We start from the raw sequence: 25,982 nt of genomic DNA, 5'->3' as shown, positions 1-25,982 counted from the left end.
AGCATAATAACAATCTCATTTAATTACCTGTAAACACTTTCAAAATAATATTTGATATCCATTTATTTTTTCTTATGTTTCAACTCATATTTTTGAAACATAAGTTTAGATCTGTTGAACACAGTAAGATAAAAGGGGTTGTATTTGGAATATGTTATTTTATTTCTTTTAGTAATTCACTTTTACTGTGTTTTTCAAAGGTACTGATTTATAATAAATTGGAAATAAAAACATTAAATTTGAAAATAGTCTTTCCCTACAGATTTAGAAGCACTCTCTTAGAAGAGATTAGACATATTATTATTATTGAGGCAGAAATTTCTATGTGTCAGAGTCAAACTCGAAAGTTTAGAGAAAGATGATTCTCACAGCCACAAGTTAAAAAATAAATATTAAAAATTAAAAATAAAATTAGTCATTGGCTTTGCCCCTCGGCATCAGGTTTGATGTGGAATAAAATATGGGCTTTCAGATTCAGGCAGGGATTCCAGATACAGAAAATAATGTGTCAAATACAGAGGAACAAGAAAGATTTGAGGACTTCTGAGGAATATCAAGTAGTTCAATGTGGTTGAAACATAAAGAAGAAGAATAGGGAAGAGGCTGCGCTTGAAACTTAAAATACAAAGGGAGGGGTACAGAATTTACTCAATTGGCAAAGGTGTTCTTCCGATGATTTCTGAGAAATGCATTGATGATTTCTAGCTGGGCCTTAGAAAGTTGTATTTGATAGGAGGAATTCAAGACTCATGAGACTAAAAAGGGCGAAAGCAATTTTTCTTCTTAATTATTTATGAAAAAAACAAACAAACATATTATACATCTGTTAAGGAATTTTAAAAAAAGGAAATAGGCAAAAAGAAAAAAATCAGATCAAAATCCAACTATCTGGAAACACTGGTACACAATACAGCAACGTGATATTGCATATTATTAACACTTTTGAAGACATGCTTGTTCACTTTTTATATCATGAACATGTGAAAAAATATGCTTATACATCTTTCTTTTATTGAGTGTATATGTTAACATTATATGGATGTACCTGGGAAGATAAAGACATTATTGAACTATTCAAAATGAAATTGTTAATAGCAGTGAGACCTGTGATGGTGAGATTTCAAAGAGGCAGTTGATACATGTATTAGATATTGAGAAAGATATGGTAAAGTGAAACAAGGAGAGAAGGTAGGTTTTACACTTAAACATAGTGATTAAAGCAGGCCCCACTTCTTATCAGTTGTGTCTTTGGAAAAGTATTTTATTTAAGAATCAGTTTTCTGGGGTTAATAACTTAACATTATATGCTTATCATATGAATTATGTACATAAAACATCCTGGGCAAAACCTAACATAGAAGGCACTCAATTATATGATCATCAAATGTATGTAGGGGAGGTGGAACTCAGGGATCCTTGGAACTTTTGTAGATTTGCCCCTAGCTCTAAGTGGGAGGAAGCCAACTCTTTTACACAGGTTGGCCCCTCCTATGCACACCCAGGCCCAGGAGACAGAGACATAAACAGTGAATTTTTTGGTACCTCCGGACACATAGCCTGATGTCAGTTACATACCACATCTGGCATTGACTATACCTGGATCCTGCCCAAGTGGACCCAGAACCAACACATCCAGTAGTATGCTTCAGATCACACCAGAGTTTGACACAACTAGCCACACAAGCAGCAGACCCAAAGTAAGAGTCCAGCAAGCAACAGATCCTGCTGGGAACAACTCTGCCTTTGGATCTGGCAACAACCCCCTGGGCAGCAGCTCATACATGATGATCAAGGTTTATCCTTAGAGTCAGCCAGCCTGAAGGGTTAACTCCACCCATGAAAGAACCAACATTTAAGATTCAACTACAACAGGAGGGCACACATAACCCACAGGAAACATTCCTGGAGCACTTGGCTCAGGTGATATGAAAGACTGTGCCATTGAGTCCAACAAGACACCTTTATCATGAAACCATCATGATAAATTTGAAAGTCATAGCAGATCTACTTAATACACAGAGATGGAAAAGGAAGACACAGCAATATGCCCCTAATGAAAGAACAAGAGAAATCCTAGATAAAGAATTAAATGAAATGGAAGCAACCAAGATACCAGATGCAGAGTTTAAAACAATGGTTATAAGGATATTGAAGGACATTAGGAGAAGAATGGATAATCTCAGTGAAAACTTAAACAGAGATAGTAAACACTAAAGAAAACATAAAAACCATAAGAAAGAACCATTCAAAAATGAAGAATACAGTATCTAAAATGAAGAATACACCAGAAGGAATCAACAGCAGGTTAAATGGAGCAGAGGATCGAATCAGCAATTTGGTGGACAAGATTACAGTAACCACCTAGGGAGAACAAAGAGAAAAAAAAAATTTTTTTTAAAAGTAGAGTATAAGGTTCCTCTGGGATAACATCAAGCATAAAAAGCATCTGCATTATAGGGGTCTCAGAAAGAGAAGAGAGTAAGCAAGGGAACAAGAACTTGTATATTAATTGTGGGGGGAGGGTAGAAGAGGGTATAAGGAGGAGAAATGGTAATGGAAAAAATAAAATACAAATTAAAATTTAAAAAAGTAATTGTTGATAAATGTAAAAAAAAGATAAAAAATGGCTGAAAATTTCTCTAACCTGGTGAAGGAAGAAGTCACACCAGTTCATAAAGCAAAGAGAGTCCCAATCAAGATGAACCCAAAGAGGCCCACACCGAGACACATCATAATTAAAATGACAAAAGTTAAAGACAAATAGAAAATCTTAAAAGCAGCAAGAGAAAGAAAGTTACATACAAAAGTTGCCATAAGGTTGTTACCTGATTTCTCAACAGAAACACTTCAGGCTAGAAGAGACTGGCATCATTTGTTCAAAGTGATGAAAAGCAAGGACCCACAATTAAGACAACTGTATACAGCAAGGCTATCATTTAAAATAGAAAGGAACGCAACAGGAAGGAGTGCAAAAGTAGTTTGATTGCCAAAGGCAGGGTAGCTGTGAAAGTTAGAAATCAATGCTGTCTAGGAAGTGGTTCATCTCTGGGAGTAAAGTCTCAAAGTAAGTAAGCAAGTAAGTAAATAAATAAATAATTGGATTTAATTAAATTGCAGGCAAAATAAAGAGTTTCCAAGACCAAAAAACAAACAAACAAAAAAAAACTCTAAAGGAATTCATTACCCTACCAAACCAGGATTGTAAGAAATGTTAAAAGTCTTGAAGAAAGAAATCTATGTAGAGAGAAATATAGGCATAAAGATTAAATTGCAATAAATAAGTACCTATAAATGATAACCTTAAATATATAAATAGATTAAATGCTCCAATGAAAAAAGACATAGGCAGCTGAAGGGATGAGAAATGACCCATATATATGCTAACAACAAGAGACCCACCACGGAACAAAAGATCACACCAGCTGAAAGTGAGGGATGGAAGAAAATATTCTATGCAAATAGAATAAAAAAATAACTGGGTAAGCAATACCTAGACAAAACAGACTTCAAAACAAAGCTATGAAAAGACAACACGGTCACTACATAATATTAAATATATCAATCCAACAAGAAGATATAACCCTTGCAAACATATATTCACTGAACTAGGAGCACCTAAACATATAAAGAAAATCTTGATGGACATTGAGGGAAAGATCAACAGCAATACAAACATAGTGGGGGATTTTAACACCGCACTAACATCCATAGTTAGATCTTTCAGACAAAAAAATCAACAAGGCAACAACACACATCAGATGAGTTTTATTTATATTTACAGAACATTACATCCAAAAGAAGCAGAACATACATTCTTCTCAGGTGCACATGGAATATCCTCAAAGATAAATAACATGTTAGGACCCAAAATAAGTCTTAATAAATTCAAGAAGATTGAAATTATACCAAGAGTCTTTTCTGACCACAATGGTATAGAACTAGAAATCAATGAAAATTTAAAAAAACTGAAAAACATTCAAACACATGGAGGCTAAATAACAAGTTATTAAACAATGAATGGGTTAACAATAAGATCAAGGAAAAAAATCAAGTTGCCTGGAGAGAAGTGAAAAGGAATATACAACAACCCAAAATCTGTAAGACAAGTGAAAGCAGTCCTGAGAGGGAAGTTCATAGCATTACAGGCCTACTTCAAGAAGCAGAAAAATCTCAAATAAACAATCTAACCCTACACCGGAAACAATAAGAAAAAGAGCAACAAAGCCCAGAGTAAGTAGAAAAAAGGAAAAATAAAATAAAGATTAAAATGGAAATAAATGACATAAAGACTAAAAAAAATACAAAGATCAATAAATCAAGAGCTGGTTCCTTGAAAAGATAAATAAGATTGTCAAAACTAAACATACTTATCATGAGGAAAAAAAGAGAGAGAAGTCAAATAAATAAAAATGGAAATGAAGGAGAAGTAACAACTGACACCACAGAAATACAAAAGATGGGAAGAAAATACTACAAAGAAATACGAGGTCTGTCCATAACGTACCAGCCACACACTATGAAAACTAGACATATGTACTGAAGGAGATATAAGCTACAAGCAACATTGTATATGGAAAAATGACTCCTCAGTCATCTTAAAAGCAGGCGCCATGGGACCTCACACAGTTCTCCCAGTCACTATCAGCGTCCCATCATATGTTACTGAATATCACCTATGGTCTGAAATCTCTTTCCTTTCGAAGGTGTTTTTAGTTTTGGGAAAAGATAGAAGCTACACGGTACCAAGTCTGGGATGTAGGGATGCAGAGTCACCGGGGTGATTAGATGTTTTGCAAAAAAACTCTACAAGAGATGTGATGCATGAGGGGGTACGTTGTCTTGATGAAGCTGCCAATCACCAGTTGCCCATAGCTGCAGCCTTCTGAATTGTCTGAATAGTTTACGCAGGGCCATATTCAATTGTAATGCAAAGTTTAATGCAGATTTGTTGCTCTAACCACTCAGTCATTTTTTAATGTGATGGCCACACAGTACACATGCTCACTCAACAGAGTCTACCGTCCCCACTGACTAGTACAGTGAAGTCATCATTATTCATGCATGTGCATCCCAGTCCACTCTCCTTGGCTGCCAGGTTATATGGATGTGGTGCAAACCATTCTTGTTATATTAACAATGGCTGGACTTTTTCTGGACAGACCTCATATATGTCAACAAATTGGACAACCTGGGTTAAAAGAATAAATTACTAGAAACATACAATCTTTTAAAACTAAGTCAAAGAAGAATCAGAAAAACTGAATATACTAATTACAACTAATAAAATAGAAGTAGTAATCAAAAAACTCCCAGAAAACAAAATTTATGGATCAGTTGGCTTCACAGGCAAATTTTACCAAACATTCAAAGAAGGATGAACATTTATCCTTCTCAAACTATGTCAAAAAATTCAAGAAAATGGAAGACTTCCAAGCTATTTTTATGAGGCCAGCATTATTCTAATTTCAAAAACAAATAAAGACACTATAAAGAAAGAAAATTAAAGTGCAAAATGAAAGGGAGACTAAAGAAATCCAAACAATGAAATCAAACAAATTAACAACAACAACAAAAGAAACAGAAACAGAAAGAAGAAAAATAAAAAAATTAAATTAACAAAAAATAAATGCAAGTTCTGAAGGACAGTAAAGAGAAATTTGTCTTAGCTGTTGGTGTTAGCCTTCTGACTTCTTTCTGGATCTGTCTTTGGTCTTCTCACAGCTCCATGTCTTACTATATCACACTTGCAAAAAAAAAAAAAAAAGCCTCCTGCTGACTTTAAACCTGTCAAGCTAATTGTGCTGGTCTTCCTGGATTCTGCAGGCAGAGAGGGGCTGGGCTCCATTTTTCTCCTTTCCTGCGGTTCCATGAGGATGGTGGCTCAGTTTGGCCTACAATAGTCACAGGTGCCCAGTTTCCAGCCCATGCCCTCAGAGTGGTGTGCAGCCCACACTGTCCATTCTGTGCATATGTGCCAGGCTGGTACTTATAATCCACCTTGTTGTGCAACCCTTTGATTAGTGTGTGAGGTGCACTGAGTGGGAACAAAGGCCATGGTAATCAAAACAGTCTGGTACTGGCAAAAGAACAGACACATAGATCAATGGAACAGGGTAGAGAGCCCAGAAATAAACCCCAGTATCTATGGTCAATTGATATTTGGCAAAAGGGGCAGGAGCATAATAAGGAGTAAAAATAGCTTCTTCAGTAAATGGTGTTGGGAGGTCTGGACAGCTATATTCAAAAACATGAAACTCGACCACCAACTTACACCATACACAAAGGACTTGATCAGACACTTCTCCAAGGAGGACATACAGAAAGCCCAGAGACATATGAAAGGATGATCAGCATCACTAGCCATCAGAGAGATGCAAATTAAAACCATGATGAGATATCACCTCACATTGGTCAGAATGGCCATTGTAAACAAATCAACAAACAACAAGTGCTAGAGAGGTTGTAAAGAAAACTGAATCCTAGTACACCCTTGGTGGGAATGCAGACTAGTGTAGCCACTGTGAAAAATAGTATTGAATTTCCTCAAAAAACTAAAGATAGAACTGTCTTTTGACCTGGCAGTTCCACTGCTGGGACTATACACTAAGAATCTTGAAATACCAGTTCAGAAGAACCTATGCACCCCAATGTTCATAGCAGCACAATTTTCAATAGCCAAGTATGGGAAGCAACCTAAGTGCCCATCAATAAATGAGTAGATAAAAAAACTATGGTACAATTACACAATTGAATACTATAAAGTAGAAAGAAAGAAGGAGCTCCTACTCTTCGAGACAGATATGGATGAATCTGGAGAGCATTATGTAAAGTGAAGTAAGTCTGGAAGTGAAAAACAAATACCATATGATCTCACCTATAAGTGAAATCTAATCAATAAAACAAACAAGCAATCAAAATATAACCAGAGACATTGAAATAAATAACAAACTGACAATAACCAGAGGGGAAGGGGGAGAGGGATAATGGAGGAAAATAGGGGAAGGGCACCAAGGAACATGAATAAAGGACACATGGATGAAACCAAAGAGGGCAGGACCAAGGGTGGGAGGCAGAGATGGGTGGGGCTGGGGGGACTGGTGAGGGGAAAATGAAGACAACTATGCTTGAACAACAATAAAAAAAAACATAGGTTTACCAAAAAAATAAATACATAAAAGAAAATTACCGGTCAGTATCCCTAACAAACAGAGATGCTAAAATCCTCAACAAATTATTAGCAAACCAAATTCAACAATACATTAAATAGATCATATACCATAATTAACTGGAATTTATTCTGGGGATCAAGGTTGATGCAATATTTGCCAATCAGTAAACATGATACATCACAGAGTCAAAATGAAAGATAAAAATCACATGATCATACCAATAGATGCAGAAAAAGCATTTGATAAAATACAGCACCCATTTATAATAAAAACTTACAGAATAGTGGGAATCGAGGGAACATACCTCAACATATTAAAGGTCATATATGAGAAACCTACAGCCAACATCATACTCAAGGGGCAAAAACTAAAAGTGTTACCCTTAAGATCAGGAACAATACAGGGATCTCTATTTTAACCACCCTTACTCAACATAGTACTGGAAGTCCTAGCCACAGTGATCAGACAAGAAGAAAAAGAAGGCATCAAAATTGAATGGAATTAGTAAATCTGTCATTGTTTTGAAAGTGACATGATATTGTACATAGAAAATTCTCAGGAGTCCACCGGAAAACTACTAGATCTAATAAATTAATTCTGTAAAGTAGCAGGATACAAAATTAATATTCAGAAACTGGTGGCAGTTTTTTACATCAATAACAATCTATCAAAAAATAATTAAGAAAATAATCCCAGTTGTTATGCAACAACAACAAAAAATAAGCTTCTTAAGAATAAATTTAACCAAGTAGGTAAAATACCTGTACATGTAAAATTATAAGATACTGAAGAAATAAACTGAAGACGATAAAAGTAAGTGGAACCATATACTGTGTTCATGGATAGAAAGGAACATCACTAAAATGTCCATACTACTCAAAGCAATCTACAGGTTCTATACAATTCCTATTAAAATATCAATGGCATATTTCACAGATCTAGAACAAATATTCCTGAAATTTATATAGAACCACAAAAGACCCTGAATAGCCTCATCAATTTTGAGAAAAAAGAACAAGGTTGGAGGTATCACACTACCTGATACCAAATTATAATATAAATCCATAGTAATCAAACACCATGGTATTGGCACAAAAACATACATAGAGATCTATTTAACAAAATGAAAGCACATGAGTAAATCCATGCCTTTATGTCAATTAATGTTTAACAAAGAAGTCAGAAATATAAAATGGGGTAAAGACAGCCTCTTCAATAGGAATGGAGATTTCCTTTCCCAATAAATGGCATTGGGAAAATTGGATGGATAGATGCAAAAAAAGAAAAGAAAAGAAAAGAAAGAAACCAGACCAGCAACATGAAACATAAATAATAATAAGCTCAAAATGGATTAAAGACTTAAATGTAAGTGGTGAAACCATAAAAATCCTAGATGAAAACATAGGCAGTAAAATTTCAGACATTTCTCACAGCAATACTTTTGCCAATATATCTCCTTGGGCAAGAGAAATAAAGGAAAAAAAAAACAAAACAAAACACATGAGACTACATCAAACTAAAAAATTTTTGGACATCAAAAGAAACAAACAAAATGAAAAGGGAACTCACTGAATGAGAGAACTTCTTTGCCAATGATAAATTTCATAAGGTGTCAATTTCCAAACTATATAAAAAATGTATGCAACTCAACACCAAAAAGAAAAACAACCCAATTAAGAAAGGCAAAAGACCTCAACAGACACTTCTCCAAAGAGGACATACAGATGACCAATAGACAAATGAAAAAATGCTCATCTTCACTAATCATCAGAGAGGTGCACATGAAAACCCAAATGAGATATCAACTCATTCCTATCAGAATGGCTGTTATCAATAATTCAACAAACAAGTTCTGCTGAGAATGTAGAGTAAAGGGAATCTTTGTGTAGTATCAGTAAGAATGCACACTGGAACTGCCTTTTGACCCAAGTGATCCCACTTCTGGGAATATATCTGAAGAAACCTGAAACACTAATTCAAAAGAATATATGCACTCCATGTTTTTTGCTACATTATTCACAATAGTCAAGATCTTAGAAACAGCCCAGGTGCCCACTAGCAGATGATTGCCTAAAAAAGCTGTGACACATTTACACAATGGAATATTACTTGACTATAAGAAAGAAGGGAATCTTGCCTTTCGAGACAGCATGGATGGACCTGGAGATTATTACGCTAAGTGAAATAGGTCATTTAGAGAAATACAACTACTATGTGATCTCACTTATATGTGAAATCTAAAGAATAAAATAAACTGACAAACAAAATGGAAACAGAAGCCCGGATACATGGAACAGAATGACGGCTGTCTGAGGAGAGGTGTGTTGGGGGATGAAAGAAGGTAAAGGAATTAAGCTAACTCACATACACTCACACAAAGACAAAGACAACACTGTGGTGACAGCCAGAGAGAAAAGGGTATGGGGAGTGGTGGATGTAGGCAAAGGTAGGATAAATGAGGATGGGAAGAGACTGCTTTGGGTGATGGACTCACGATTCAGTATGCAGATGATATTTTGTTTAGCTGTACAATTGAGACCTGTATGGTTTTGTGATCCAATGTGACCCCAATAAATTCAATTATAAAAAATACATGTGCGGGAATGACTATTTCTAATAAAGATGCATTTCTACGTTTCAAGGTTATCCAACTAGGAGAAGATGCTATAAAAGTGGAGATTCAAGCATATGAGCAGATATGGAGGCAGGCTGTTTTTAAGCTAACCGTGTACACAAGTATTCATCAGAGGCTACAATGACATTCACAGGTATTTTATTTAAGAACCAGCATAATAAGTGACATTGCTGCACTGCCACCTACCTACGGTGACTTCCAAGAACTAAACAAAGCTTCCAAATAAGCTTAAGTTAGACTTTCTCATGAGACTTAAGTACTAAGAGAACCTGGTGGGACATCTCATGAGAATGAAGAAAGAGCTCACATTCTGCATTTAGATACAGTCTGTGATAATGAGTCCCAGGTTACACATTCTATTCATATAGTTCTCATTGTATTTCCTGGGTACGTGAGGAACCTGTAAATTGGCCAAGTATCTGGTCATTGCTAGGCAAGTGATCTGGGTTGGATAAGAGGAGTGAATAAGCATAAATCTACGCTCCTACTGGAAAAGCAGCCCAGTGCATACAATGTGCTGACAGTGAGTCGATTTCTTCAGTGATGTCTATAAAAACTGCAAGCCTCTGAGAGCTTAGATTCTGTTTAATGATGTTTAAAGGGTATTTTTGTGTGTAAAATTTTTAAATAAATATTATAGATCCTATGTTTCACTTAGAATGTAATAATAACACTGTAGCTTTTCCCCAGGATGTTTTCACAAGGTCAAGATCACCAATAGTTAATAAAGAAATTGCTTAAAATGATTAAAATGATTAATTCCAAATATATGATTTTGGTATCTTGTGAAGTGTTAGAGTAGAGTGTGTGTCCAAGATAATGAAATGGCTTAATTTAGCATGCAGTTCACGGCTTAAATATCCATCCAGTCCTTTGGCATTTCTATATCAAAGTGTCATTTATACACAGGAGTAAATGTCTCTTTAAATTATCCAAGCTAACCTGAGAAGGGAGAGGAGGCACATGATTTCTGCTTACTTTCCAAAGTCAAAGACCACAAATTTCTATAGCTTGGCCAATATCATGGTGAATAAAACAGAATGTTATTCAGCATTTCAAATCTAATGACTCACATTTTCTCCACAATTTTGTTGTTCTCTTCTCCAATAGAAAATAAATTGTTAGCAAGGAAAAAAATGACTTACTGAATTGCTATGGCACATTAGGAGAATGATTTATGAGAGATCTGTGTATCACAACAATGTTTGGTAGTGATATCTCCTTTTTATTAGCCTTCTGTAGTCACAGTGCTCGTCACAAGTAATCATAGCATACAGGCAACAATATGGCAACTCCTTAATTTATAAATGATTCCAATGATATACAAATAAGTTAATAAATTGCTATCTTGCTTTCTCTACCTATAATTCCAGTGATTTTCAACCTTTTTCATCTCATGGTACACATTAATTAATAAAACTCTGTGGCACACCACACATATTGTTTTGCCAATCTGACAAAAAAAATAGGTATAATTTCAATCCATTCACACCAAAAGGCTATTGTTATGTTGGCTGTTGTTATTTTTTATTTGGCGATCTAAGGCAAAAGAGGTTAATGCCCCTGACTAGTCAGGTATTGCATGTTTAAAAAATTCTTGTGCGTATTGCTTGAAAATCCTGCATAAATACCACCACCATGATACACACTCATCTCCAACTGATTTCAACTGAAACTTAGGTTATTAAAAAAATCAGCATAGAACCTCAATTAAATGCATTTATTTATTCAAAAAAAAATCTTGAGCACCTGCTTATCTCCAGGAACTGTATCAATGCTAAGTAAACAGTATGATTTGTCTCCTGCCCTCATGAATTAAGTTGCCTTCTTTTTATAGCTTCCATAAATTACCATTTAATTTGCAGGCATAAATGCACTTAATTAGAATATTAGAGAAGAATGGACTATAGGTGTGATAATCATTATTAGATAAAAGGCAAAGCTCCTTTTATCTATCATAAAATAATCTACTCTATGCCTTGAAAACAAGCAAATATATTATGTCTAAATAAATTGAAGGGCAAAGATTAACAGCTATCTGACTACAGTGATTAATATGGTCAGGCAAATTGGAATAGTCAAAGAATTAAAACCTGACTTCCTATTCACCAACACATTTCTTCTGACTAGATTACCTAATCACTTTTCCTATTACCTTCCACCAAGACCAACTAAAGTTCATGGAGCCACTCACTGATTATATTTTTGGTTATTTCTTTTGTAATTGAAATGCTTCTTAGAAGTATTTTAAAATAATAAAATCAGAGATAACCTGAAGAAAGCTGAGGTGATTTCTTCAGCATGGCAAAAAAAGACAAAGTGTAATATACTTCCATGTCTTTTCTAAGTCATTTCAACTTTTCAAGGACTCTCCAGAGTTTGTAGTACTTTGGACTGAAAACAAATGCCACCAAGGAGAAAAAAAAAACTCATTTGTTTGCTAAATTTGAACCACATACATAGGTGTCTCTCAAAATCTCTTATTTTACACCAAAACGAATAATACGGAGAAACGCAAGAGATATAACACATGTTTAAAGTCACAAGACTAAGCATGTTCATGAAGGAACCCCGATACTGAACAATTGATCTAATGTTTGGGGAATATTTCTATTGATGATCTATCTCAGGAAATGATTTCCTCTCACATGAGCCAAGATATCTGTTTCTGATTAAATGGCATATGTAATCTTTGAAGAATATTAATATTGTTGATTCAAATATTAACTACAAATACCATTATTTACTTTGATTTTAATTATATAGAACTCAAAATACATATAACATAGAAAAAGGTACACACATACCATTGATCCATCGAGCTTCTGGATCATGAAGCACAAAGTCTTTCCTGAATAGGTCTTCTAAAGACAATCGGGTTTCTGATGAATTTGAAAGTTCATCTAAAATGAAATAAGTCTTAGATTAGGCACGTATTTCATGTTCAATTTTTAAAACTGATGAATCACAAAAGTTGAAATATTTTGCTTCAAAAAATGTTAACTAGATAATAATATAAAGTGATCATTTAAACATGGGTTTTGGCATTTGAAGATTGCCTGTTTCATAATATTTTTCAATATATTAAATTATTTTTACCATTAAAATTTTCTTGATCCAGTACAAATTTAATACATTGATCCCTGGTTATGTATTGATATATAATATGAAAGCACTTAAAAATTCCTTTTTTATATTGTGTTCCCAAGGGCATAATTTTCACAGTTTTATCCTAATCCAGGTAATTACTTTTAAAAATCACTTTGACTAATTCCCTTTAATGATAAATTCATGTTATAAATGCCAAATATTAGAGAGTTGAGGACACTGAATATATACAACAAAGAACACTTCCAATCTCAGAAGAAAGTTCACCAAATTAACAGAAAAAAATGCCAGTTCCACCAAACAAATACTGGCCAACAAATAAGTCAACTTAAGAGTTGAAAATATAAAAATTCAAATAATGCAATATCAGAAAATGAATGAAAAGCACATATTTGTATTATTCCCTGACATAAACTAGGTTTACTCCCCTTTTTAATTCCAAAATCTAGGACATGGAAAGAAAATATTCTTAAGCACCAAAATTAGGCATAGCAGACAGTATTAGATCACAAGAAACTATGGACCGGTTAACAATATTTCATTGTCTTTGAAAAATAGTAGCATTGTTTATTTACTGTACAAAATCATCTCTGTTACCTTTCAGTTCTGACCTTCATTCTGATTGAAAATAAAATATCAAAGGTATATACTAACTTCATTAGGCATTGTTTTTTAAAAGTTCAGTACTTATTACAGGGAGTGTTTTGTTTTTCCAGCTGAAGAGCTGGATCAAATAATCAAAATTTATTTTAACATGAATTAACTATGTATTCAACAAGCAAAATAATTGCTAAGGACCAAATAAAAAATGCTACTAGTAAAAATAGTGCAAATTGATTCCAAGCCTAGTAAAAGACCTTGTGAATATTTATAGATTTGTATAACAAAATGCTACATTTGACTGTTTAACAAATCAAAATTTGAACTTTCTTTATTCATTGAAGAAATACAAGAGCACTTAATTCTCAAGGTATTAAGTGAAGTATTGTAAGGTGGTGGACACATAACTATGTCTTGCTCTTAGGGGTTCACACTTGCAAAGCATGAAAGAGTATGACAGATGCCAGAATACGGATACAGAGAGCTGGATGAGTTCAGAAAGGGGGAGGGAAATATGTGGCAAAAGTAATTTAAAAAGGAATTAGATAAAAATAAAATTACTAACTTTCATTCACTGCTGTTTGCAATATAAAACAGTCCACCCACTTTGGAAGACAGTTTGGCCGTTTGGTATAAAACTAAACATAGAAGCCAGCAATTGCACTCTCTGATATTTACCCAAATGAGTTGAAAACTTATGGCCACATAAAAACTTGCACACAGATATTTAGATCAGCTTTATTCATAATTGTCAACATTTAGAAACAAACAAGATGTCCTTCAATAGGTGGCTGGGTAAACAGTGGTATATTCAAACAAGGCGATGTTACACAGTAATAAAGAGAAATGAACTATCAACCATGAAAAGACATAGAGCAACCTTAAACGTGTATTACTAAATGAAAGAAGCCAATTTGGAAAAATATATGCAGTGTATGACTTCAACTCTGTGACATTCTGTAAAAGGCAAACTACGAAAATACTAACCATATCAGTGATTGTAATAGTAATACATGGCACAATAAATACACTTCTCCAAATCCACAGAAAATACACCAGCAAGAGCGAACTCTAATGTGAGATATGGACCTTGGCAGGCAGTGATGGGTCACTGAAGTTTCATCAATTGTAACAAATACGTAACTCTGGTTTGGGATGTCCATAGTAGGGTTGGTCTTGCCTTGTATGAAGCCAAGGAGCAATGGAAAATCTCTGCATCTTCAGCTCAATTTTCCTATGAACCTAAACTTTTCTAGAATATAAAGTCCATGACTTTTTTTAAAGTTAAATGACTTGGACCTTACAAGTTTCAAAAGAAAGAAAAAGGGAATTGGAAGGACAAGAGAAGAAATATTTTAGATAAAATAATGAGTAATTGTTACTGAAATACATTCATTTATATACATAAAAATGAGAGGTAAGAATGTAACTTTATTTCAGTGGGATATATTATGATAACACAATCTATTACACAAATGATCCCTACCTACTGAAATAAAAAATTAACTGTATGTATTATATATAAATATCCCTTATATACCAATATCTGTTTCTCTTTCAATATTTTTTCTCTTTCTAGGTAAATTCCACATATTTTGTTTCCTGTATATTTTAGGCAGATATAAACATTAAAAAATACCTTGTAAGGCAAATGCACTACAGCAAACAATATTATTTTCAAATAAATTTTCAAATTATATTTCAGTAATTCACATTCATAGTTTCATTTGAGCTTTAAAGTCAATTTCAAGTCATCAATTTAATAATTTTATAAAATAGCACAATACATAAACAGTAAATTGAAAAACTTTAAACATTTTATAATACTAAGGTATTTCATTCAGAACTACTTATTCCACTCTCACTTTATGTACATTAATATATTTAATCTTCAATTTATCACATAGATCTTTTAAATTTTTCTGTTAGGTACGGTCTTAAGAATATATATTTTGTTATAATTGTAAAAGGAGCATTTTCTATTCTGATTTTAAATCATATGCAGTTAATGATTAAATTATTAATTATATAAGATTTTCTTTAAAATTCCAATGGTAATTAATTAATCCTTTTATTTTTCTATATATTCAATTATATCATCTAAAATATTATTTATGTTTTCTTTCCCATAGTTTAAGCAATTCATGTATATATTATATATATTCACGTATATATTTTATATATACACACATATGTGTGTGTGTGTATATATATATAAAATATTCAGGCAATTGCGAATTCAAGTGCAGTTGTGAGGAAGATCCTTTATACCCTTCATCCAGTTTCTCTCAACAACATGTATTTCTTGAATAACTATGTCACAAAAATAAATTCATACTCTGCATCAACTTTATTCAGATTTCACCAGTTTTACATATATTTATTTGTATACTTATGAGCATGCATGTGTGTGTGTGTGTGTGTGTGTGTGTTTGGCTCTATGCACTTGTATCTCATAGGACAAGCACCAAACAAAATACAGAAAAGTTCCATCACCACATCTCCTGTGCTGCCCTTTTACTACAACAGTCTCCTTCTGCAGCCCTTGGCAATGACTAATCTATTTTCCATCCCACCATTTTGTAATTCAAGAATGGTATGTAAATGAAATCACACAACATGTAAGGTTTTAAGATTGACATTTTTCAATCAATATAGTTCTCTTTGCAATCTGTCCCAGTTGTTAAGTATATCAATACTCCACTCCTTTATTATTGCTTAGTAACATTTCAGCGTATAAATGTAGAGCAGTCTGTTGAACCACTCACTGCTGAAGGACATCTGAATTATCATTTGTACTTTGGGTTAATATGAATAAAATTGCTATGAACCCCTTTATAGATTTTTGTGTGAACATAAATTTTCCTTTCTTTGGGATAAACACCAAAGTTTGCAATTGCTGTGCCATGTGGTGAGCACATAGTTAGTTTTGTAAGAAAATGTTATATGCTTTTCTAGAGCAGTTGTACCATTTTACATTATCACCAGCATGTAGAAATCTTTCAGTTTCTCTTCACTCTTGACATAATTTGGCGTTACTTTTTAATTAAGCTATTTGGATATCCATGTAACAATATTCCCTATGTTTTTAATTTGAATTTCCCTAATGGTTAATAAACATCTTTTAATGTGCTTATTTGTGATCTGTATATCATCCTCAGTGAAATGTCTGTTAATGTCACGTGTCAAATTTCTAATTAGACTGTTTCTGTTAGTGCGTTTGTTCGTTTGCTTACCTTCTGAGTTTGGAGAGTTCTTCATTCTACATACAAATAATTTGTCATATATGTCAATTTAAAATTCCCTTAAAATTTCTATCCCATATTTTTATCCTCTTAAAAAAAGACTTTTGCAGAGAAATAGTTTGTAATATTGATGAGGTCCAGTTTATCAATTTTTCCTTTTATATTTCATGCTTTTTTTAATCCTCACCTGAGATTTTTTTCCCCATTGCTTTTAGAAAGAGAGGAAAAGAGAATGGAAAGAAAAGAAAGAAACATCAATGAGAGAGAGAAACATCAATTGGTTTTTTTCCTGTACATGCCAAACCAGGGATGGTATGTACCTGGATGGGGAATTGAACCTCTGACCTAAGTATGTGCCCTGAATGGGAATCAAATCTATAACCTTTTGGTTATGGGATGATACTCCAACCAACTGAGCCATACTGGCCAGCACTAAATTATGCTTTTGATGACAAAGGAAATGTTTCACCTAATTTTATGTGCTGAACATGTTTTTCTCTTATATTTTTTTTCTAAAGGGGTCAAGTTTCATATTTTACACATAAATTGCTGATCTATTTTGGGTTATTTTTTGTATATAGTATCAGGGTTAATTTTAGGTTCATATTTCATTTTATTTTATTTTATTGCCCAATAGGATACCGAATTGCTCCAGCACCAATCATTGAAAAGTATTTATTTCATTTTAGTGAATTAGCTTAAAGGTCAAAACAGTGTTCAATAATAATAGTGTCAGTCTTTAATTTTTTTATTGTTGTTTAATTACAGTTGTCCCCACAACCCCCCCCCCATTTCTTTCCCCTGCCCTACCTACCCTTCACCTTCCCCCCTCAAAACTCCTCCCCCGTTGTCTTTGTCGGTGGGTCCTCTATACATGTTCCTTGACTTAACCCTTTTTCTTCTATTATGGCAACATCTTTACTATTTCATTATTTAATAAGATGCTTTTTCACAATTTTTGGGAGGGAATACTTATCATGCTAATGTAAATTGTTTTTATTCCTGCGTTACTAAATTATTATTTGAAATTATTACCATGTTACAACACTCTTTGAGCCTCCTTTATATAAACATACTTTGCCATCTATGGTGTTGATATAAATATTATATAAGTGATATTTCCAATTTCTAACCATCCTCTATTTATATACAAAACCCAACTGTGCGTGGTGACTGAAGATTATTTTTATATTGCTATATTAATATGCTAAATGGTTGTTCAGCTAAACAGTTATTGCGGATGAATGAAATTACATGATGCATGGTTTTTCTACTTTGCATTTTGTTGATCTGTTAACATTTTAATGTTTTTAATAAATATTTTAAAACTTATTTATTTTCTATGATATGAAATTGTTGAATAATTTTAATAATAAGGATTTTTCTTTTAACTCCAATAATGAGGATTTTTCTTTTAACTTATTTTACAATCAATCCATTCAAGTAATAATTGTAATTAAATATGCTCTTTAAATTATAATCAGAGAGAGATACATAGTAACTTAAGGATCCATTTCCTAGGCTTCATTTATTACTGAGAGAGTGAACTATATACCACATATTTTTTCTTTTCCTTTTTTCTTTGTTCTTGTTTTCTTTCTTTAGCTGCCAGGTGCTATCTCTGAGGTCTCTTGAATTTTTCAATCCTAGAATAAAGACTTCCTCCCTCTACATGTAATGAATATTTCAGCTTCTCCTTTAATAGCCTCCCAGGCTGGCTTCCAATCCCCTCTCTCCCTTTGTCTCCATGTCTCATAGTCATCTCTTTGGGTGTTCATCCATTGTAATTAATTATCTCTTTTCCAAACACCTATCAAACCTTATTGGATATTAGTTTCTTTATTTCACAGAAAAAGAACTTAGGATCAGCAAAGTTAAATATCATGACAAAAGTCAGATGGTTATTAAGAGGACTGAAACTGGAACCTTTATCTCCCTGACAAATTAAGTTACACTGTCTCTCACAATGTTCTCATTCCTCATTCTCTTTAAGATTGTTTTAATTATGCCTTTGGAAAAAAAGTCAATATACAATTTTACAAACTATATTATGAAGAATATATATGAAGAGTAGTCTTCATCCAGAGAACCCGTCATCCAACTGAAATTATATTCCTCTGTTTACCCTCTCCAGACCTCATCAGCATCTTATTCTGCTCCAAATTGCCATGGCCCTTCCCTTTTTCTCAAGTAGAGCAGTGTCACACCATTCACTAGAAAGTGAGGGTTTCAGGTGGTTTTCTTCAAGAAAAGTATCTAGAATCTGCCGGACTAAAATTCCCAAATTTACCCTTTGATAATTGTTGCACACAATGAAGTATTAGAACTTCAGGATCATTCCCTGTCACATTTTATCAGCAAACATTTATAACTCACAGCCTGATGACTCAGGAAATTAATTTATGTTAGAATGTTACTATTTGATAGATTTTAATAATTTTCTTAATATTTTAACTCCAAAACTGCATGTATCAAACACAGAATCCTGGATTATCACTCATTCATCCCAACAGATCACATTGAACAATGACTCAGAATAAAACTGGTATCAGATTGTAAATAATTTTAAGAGATGATCCCTCATTCCCTGGCAGGGTGGCTCAGTTGGTTGGAGCATCATCCCATATACCAGCAGGTTGTGTGTTTGATTCCTGGTCTGAGTATATACTAAGATTGAGGGTTCAGTCTCTGGCTGGGGTACATATGGGAGGCAACTGATCAATCTCTCTCTCTCTCTGTCTGTCTGTCTGTCTGTCTCTCTCTCTCTCTCTCTCTGAGTCTCCAAAATCAATGAACATATCCTTGGGTGAGGATGAAAAAAAAAAAAGAGAGAGATGATACCTCACTTAAAAGTCCTTCGTGATAAATCTTCCGAGAAAGTTCTGAAATTAATACCTATTCCTTAATATCAATAAAATATAGCTTAAGGTTAATATTCATCTCTCATAGGCTTTATTCTTCCCTGCTATGGTACTGAGTAACATATCTCTAGTTGTTTTATAACTAAATATGAGATACCTCTCTGAAGTGTGTAAGTGTGAAAGCGTGAAAACTTAATATATATTAAGAGTTGCTATTTAAAGGATAAATATTTGTTAACCAAACAGGACCCTATGATTATGTTTTTAACTATGAATAGCAGCACAAAATTCCAATGCGATACACAATACAACCATAATCACAAGTATTTAAAGAACAGGAAGCAGAGTGATTATTTGTTAAAGAGTTACAAGACACAGAATCTTTAGCTAAAACATTTAGCTTTTGATACACAAATGTAGTAACAGAACTGAAATTAAATAATTCATTGCATGTTCTTTTCTCTGTTCCTGTCATTTAAGATCATAGACTGCTTTTTGGTATTTTTTTTCTTTCATCCAAAAATTCCCATCTTCCTTTTAAGTGATCTTTTGAAATAAGTTAATTGCATAAGCTTTAAAGAAAAAAGAATTTTCTTGGGTAAGAGTTTCAATTCTTGGTTTCTCTTTACTAAAACTAATTGGGTTACTTGTTATCTAGCTTACTCTCAACTTCATAGGTACAGAAGTATTTCTTTTCATTTAAATCCTATTTGAAATAATTTCCTGTTAAAAGAGTAATAAAAAGAAAAATCTGTCCAGGTACTTATTCAAAATTTCCCACAGGAAGAATGGAATGATTTTCCTGTCTCTCTCAGGATATTCTCTCTCCTGTCTGTACACCCAGTACACCACCATCTCCCCTTCCCACTGTTATACTTGTCTCTACTCTTAAAAGTTACTTTCATTTTCCATATTTCGTGTCAATATAGACTAAGTCCTCTAGTGCATTTCTGTTTGAAACATTATTACAGTTTTTAGGTCACTGAGAGGGTATCATCCTTTTATCCCTCTTTATGTATCTAGTTGAACATAGAGAATGCAAATCATAGCTGTCCAAGCTAAATTCTAGATTAAAAAAAGAACATTTGTTGTTTGTATATTCCCTAACCAGTCAGCAGACAAACCTTTAAGTTTTATTTTACTTCTTAATAGCTGAAGCATTAATTCCCTTCTTATTTTTTATCTTTTTCCCCTATTCTTTTCTTTCACTAGGATGCTGAAATACTATACAGCAGCCTAAATATTGTCAAAATTTACATCATTTGAAATCAGATATAAGATCTCAAGTTCATTTTAATGTTTCCTATTTTATTACTGAGACAATAAAGGTTTGTGATTTACCAGTTAAGAAATTACATAATTTGTAATGTAAATTTGAGAAACAAAAATACATATTATTGAAACAAAAAAATCACAAGCTATGTCCTGGCACAAGATACATCTTTTAAAAAAATGAAGACATATATAGAAATCATTAGGAAAGTACTCAGCTCACTAAATGCCAGCCATTGTCATTGTTATTTTAAAAACATTAAAATGCATAGGTCAATATGAAGCACCTTTGAATTTTACAATTCTAGAACCACAATAAAAACTGGTTTTTGTTCTTTTGGAATATTCATCTCTTTCAGAGTTGTTGCCTTCAACCAAAACATTTCCATATGTTCTCAGTTTTACCTTACCAGAAAGCACAGTATTGAGTTACATCTCATAGTTAATGAAAAAATTTCTTCATAAGTCTCTTTTTGAAGGAAGGGTATTTGACCATATTGAATTTGTTAGGTCAGAAATATGAATCACACAAATAATAAATTATAAACCAGTTCTGTCAATGAAATAAACTGCAAGCAGCCTGTCACTTAGTATTGCTGTGAACCACAATTCATCCATTTGAACAAAAGCACAAAAAGAATTAGTGCATCGCATAACACCTGTTCTTTAAACCCCCCAAATTAACCTTGTTCCTCTTGGCATACTGGGTGTTTTCTTTCTGTATTTCTTTCTTTATCCTTTCCTTACTCTGCTTAATATTTTATTGAGGCAATAGTTAACTTTCTTGAACAAAGAGGCCAGTCAATTCCTCATTAACTTACTAAGTAGAACCAGTTTGAATTCAGATTAACTCTGTATTTTATACAATTTATAATATATAAGAATCTAATTAAATATATTTCCTCAGGTTATCTTCCAACTGATGTTCTTTATTTCTTGAGCATATTTCCAGCATGTGACTTTCATATAGAAAGACATTTTAATATAAAGAAATGCATTTAAAAAATTTAACTATGTGGGAAGTTACTAAATTCTAACCAAAGCTGTCTCTCCTCTGAGTACAATGAAGAGGACAGATGGCAAATAAGTTATTACATATTTATTTATGTACCTGTTTCTCCCCCTCACTACCCTGCTCTTTTTTTTAACCACACATGAGAAGAATATTTAAAACATTTACATTAAATGTGAAAAGCTGAAATATAAATTATAAGAAGTTTGCCTCCTACAATGCATTTATCTCATCTAAAGTTCCCAACATACAGTTATCCTTATAATCCTATTCTCCTGTTCTCAATTTTCAAACAGGAACAAGCAGAAAGACTGAAGTAACAGTGATTGGAGTTAGAAAGTCAGATTCTAGCCCTAATTCAAACTTAAATAACATATAGGTCCTTGGCTAGATCACTCAATCTATTTAGGCATCAGTTTCCTCACTTGTCAAGAGAAAGGCTTGCACAGAATTACACTGCTGCCCGCTCTGTTCTAGGGCCTCTAACAGCCCTCTCAGGACAAAGACGGGAGGAGGAAAGATGGTGGTGTATGGTTAGTCCTCTTCTTTAGCCTGTCTGACTTCTTCGTACAGATTTTACTGAAATGCTCTGCATACCACACTGGAGTGCACACACACTCAATGTAACAAAGCAGCTTCCGTTTCCAAGATCCCCTAGTTTCTGTTTCAGTTCCCCTTGTTTTCAAAAGAGGCCTTAAGTGCTCATCAAAAAAAAATACATTTTTGGGTTCTGGAAGCCTTATTAAATTCTACCTCAAACTTGTCGTTTCTTCAATAAATAAATCAAGAACTTTAGAATATATTCATAGGCTTCATTACTCAAGTTCCTTAATTATTCAAAATGCTAATCATTCTCAAACTTCTTTCTAGACTTTTACTCAAATCAAATCTCCTGAATTTGAGTAGAAAACCTAAATATAAGAATTGCACTTACACAAAGGTTTTTCATATTTCTGAGAATTAAAGGAAAATTATACAATAACACACACACAAAGGAATGATAAGCAGGAAGGCCCTACTTTGAACCTTTAAGCTCTCCCATAGCCATGTTTAAGTAGCTTCCCCAGGTATACTATTTGTTTCAACCACATTACCATAAGCAAATTTTTATAGTATACCTTTTTAGTTTACATCAGAATTTTGCAGAGTGTGGTTCATGGAAAAATGGTAAATGTGGGTCCGAGAAGTCAAAACTTTTTTAATAATAATATAATTAATTTTAATGAAACTACCTTTTTACACTGGGTTAAAATTGTCACTCTTAGTTAGTAAAAACCGATGGCAGATAAAACTCCAAGGACATTACTGTCAACATTTGTACATCAAACTATACCATAGTCATTCTATTCTTATTGCCATATACACTCAATTAAAAAAAATATGTATAGTTTCTTGACTAGACCCTTCCCCTTCTTTCCCCCTTAGGAACACGAATAAAGGGCTCATGGACAGGGACAACAGGGCAGGGGCGGGCGGAGGGGTCCGGAGGGTGGGTGGAGCCGGGGACCGCAAAGGCAGAAAATCAGGACAACTGTAATAGAACAACAGTTCTCACTTAAGAATGTCCTACAGTTCTAAAAATTGTTAACTGTATTAAATATCAATACTTGAGATCTTTTTTATATGTGTGTGGTAAAATTTGAAGTATGCCAAAAAAATAACAGACAACACTTCCACTGTTTACCAACATGATGGTTATCTCAAGGAAATGTATAGGGACAGTTTTTTGAGTAATAAACTGAACTAACTCTATTTTTCATGAAAGACAACACTTAATGAAAGGAATGACTAATAAACTACAATTACTAGATTTAAGTATTTGGCAAATGTTTTTCGTCAAAATGAATAGGATAATCCTTTCCTGTTACAAAACATACAAGTTACTGCATGTGTTACAAATTATAAAATTCAAACTATCAAGCAAAAACCTGAACTTAGGAAATAGGAAACTTGATGTTCATCTTGAATTTGACTGCTTCCCGATACTTTTCTAGTTAAACTTTTCTAATGGTATCATAAGTGAATTTTGTTTGGTGCTGTTGTTTTTATGTTGTATAATAAACTCTACCAGCATGTGGAGGATCTGCATAACTCAGTGAACCAATACTTTCCCAATGACCAATGCATGAGGTTAAGGAGTCATGTACAGGTAAAAGATCCTGTCAAAGTAAAAGAGAAATCATTAGATTTTAATGTAGCAGAGTATTAATATTTTATTAACATGGTTTCAGATGCAAAATTAAAACTAACCTTGGAGAATCCAACAACTGTCTTGGATTCTCAGGAAGTATCAAGGAAGGATATCTATAATTATTTGAAAAACATTAAAATACATCTTACATTTCTAACTACATATATTTTGAGGCAAGCCTTCTTTCATATACTACTTCAACCAAAACAATCCATTATGAAGCAATCAACATAAGAACACATACGAAAATGCTGATATCTTCCATTCAGTCAGACATTAAACAGTTGTGCAAAGATGTAAGTGTATGCTATTTTTATTAACTTCTTTTTGTTTTAGAAGATATAATTTTTGTCATATGTTATATATATTTACATATGATTGTTTTATTTTTGCCATTTTAAATGAATTAAGAAGCATTTTAGAAAAAGTCTCAGAAATTTTTCTTTTAAATTTCTAACCCAGTAAATATTAATGGATATAATTCAAATGTCCCTCAAATTATTTTTGGGACTTCAATAATTTGTTAGAGTGTCCCATATTAAGCTCTACTATGTGCACTTTTTGATGTATCGTATTGTTTATCAACTTTTCAAACAGCCAAGTTTATAGTAAATATTATTCTAGGCCTATAATGATGAAGGCTCTCTTTTTGGTTTGGTAACATCATAATATTTAGTGATCATACTCTATTACATTAACATTAAGTTCATCATTAAAAACTTGCATAAAATACTTCCCTGACAGTCTCTAATTTTTAATGCAAGAATAAATAATTGGATAATTTTTCAATGGTCAATATTTACTAATAGCAACTATCACGCATGGTATAACAAGTACAGGGAATTGTGATAGCAGTAAAGATATAAACCCTATACTTGATGTCTTAAAATACAATAAAGGACTCAGTTTGATTACAAAAGATAGAAGAGGATATATATGTGTAAAATGTGTCAGTAAAATCTATAAGAGTGCTATCAGTGAAAATGGAGAGTAGGCAACTACAAGTAACTGTCTCCACACAGAAACATCAAAATGTCAATTAAAACTCTCAGAATAAACTTTTTCAAAACTCTAGAAAACAGACAAAAATTTACAATAATTAAGCAAACACTGAATCAAAGCAAGGCAACTTAAAAACAGTAGGAAAAGCTTTAAGAACTTTTTATTTGTTGTTACCCCAATAACCTTCATGGTACAGTGGTGATTTAAGTCAGTAGCCTGTATTTAGATTATGGGATCCTGGTTCCTGCTTTCTGAAGGAAACAGAGCATATATTATTTTCAAAGAATAGTGTTTGCATCCTCTAAACTGTCTGGGGGATGTCTGAAGAACTGACACAAGTTACTTGTCTTTGTTACACATGAATAAGAACACTCAGGAAAGAAAAGTAATGGTCATTCAAAAAAATTATAAGGCAAATAAAAATGTCTTATGAGGAAAAACATAGAGTTATGGCATAGGATGAGGCACACAAAGCTTGAGAGGAAAAGCTGAGAAAAAAATCTTTGGGAAATTAGACATTCAAAATCCTTATATATATTGGGGAATTTAGAAAGCCACATGCAGGTCCAGAGCAAGATGCATGTTGATAAAAGACCTGAGGGAACCCTCAGGCTTAACTCTCTGCTCAGTAAAAGCAAGAAGCAAAGGGAAAGGCAGAATTATAAATGACCTGGTTAAGTGTTGACTAAGTATCTCAGCACAGAACTAATTTGAAATGAATGTGTTTGTTTCCAATTTGTTCTTGTTTTTCCTTTGCCTTTTTCCTTCCCCACTTTTGACTTCTAGCATTGAAAGAGTTCTCTGTTTAGAAAAAAGCGGCAGAATACAATCTAAAGGAACACAGACTTTAGAGACCACATGGGATAAAGAATGTTTACTTTCCAAAA

General features: G+C 33.2%; 1 protein-coding gene across 1 annotated transcript in view; it reads right to left on the bottom strand.

Moving 5' to 3' along the window:
• The window catches only part of DPP10 (dipeptidyl peptidase like 10), a 715,542-nt gene that overhangs the window by 505,620 nt on the left and 183,940 nt on the right, over positions 1-25,982 (bottom strand). The window contains exon 3 of the mRNA XM_054574986.1: positions 12,612-12,707. Within this exon, the coding sequence (XP_054430961.1) occupies positions 12,612-12,707 (96 nt within the window). The remainder of the gene's footprint in view (positions 1-12,611; positions 12,708-25,982) is intronic.

Source organism: Pteronotus mesoamericanus, unplaced genomic scaffold (genome assembly GCF_021234165.1).
Source record: "Pteronotus mesoamericanus isolate MK-2021 breed Mesoamerican mustached bat unplaced genomic scaffold, CSHL_Meso_final contig_27, whole genome shotgun sequence".
Lineage (NCBI taxonomy): Eukaryota > Metazoa > Chordata > Mammalia > Chiroptera > Mormoopidae > Pteronotus > Pteronotus mesoamericanus.
Note: the sequence above shows the minus strand (reverse complement) of the source record. Positions and strands in the feature narration are given on the sequence as shown.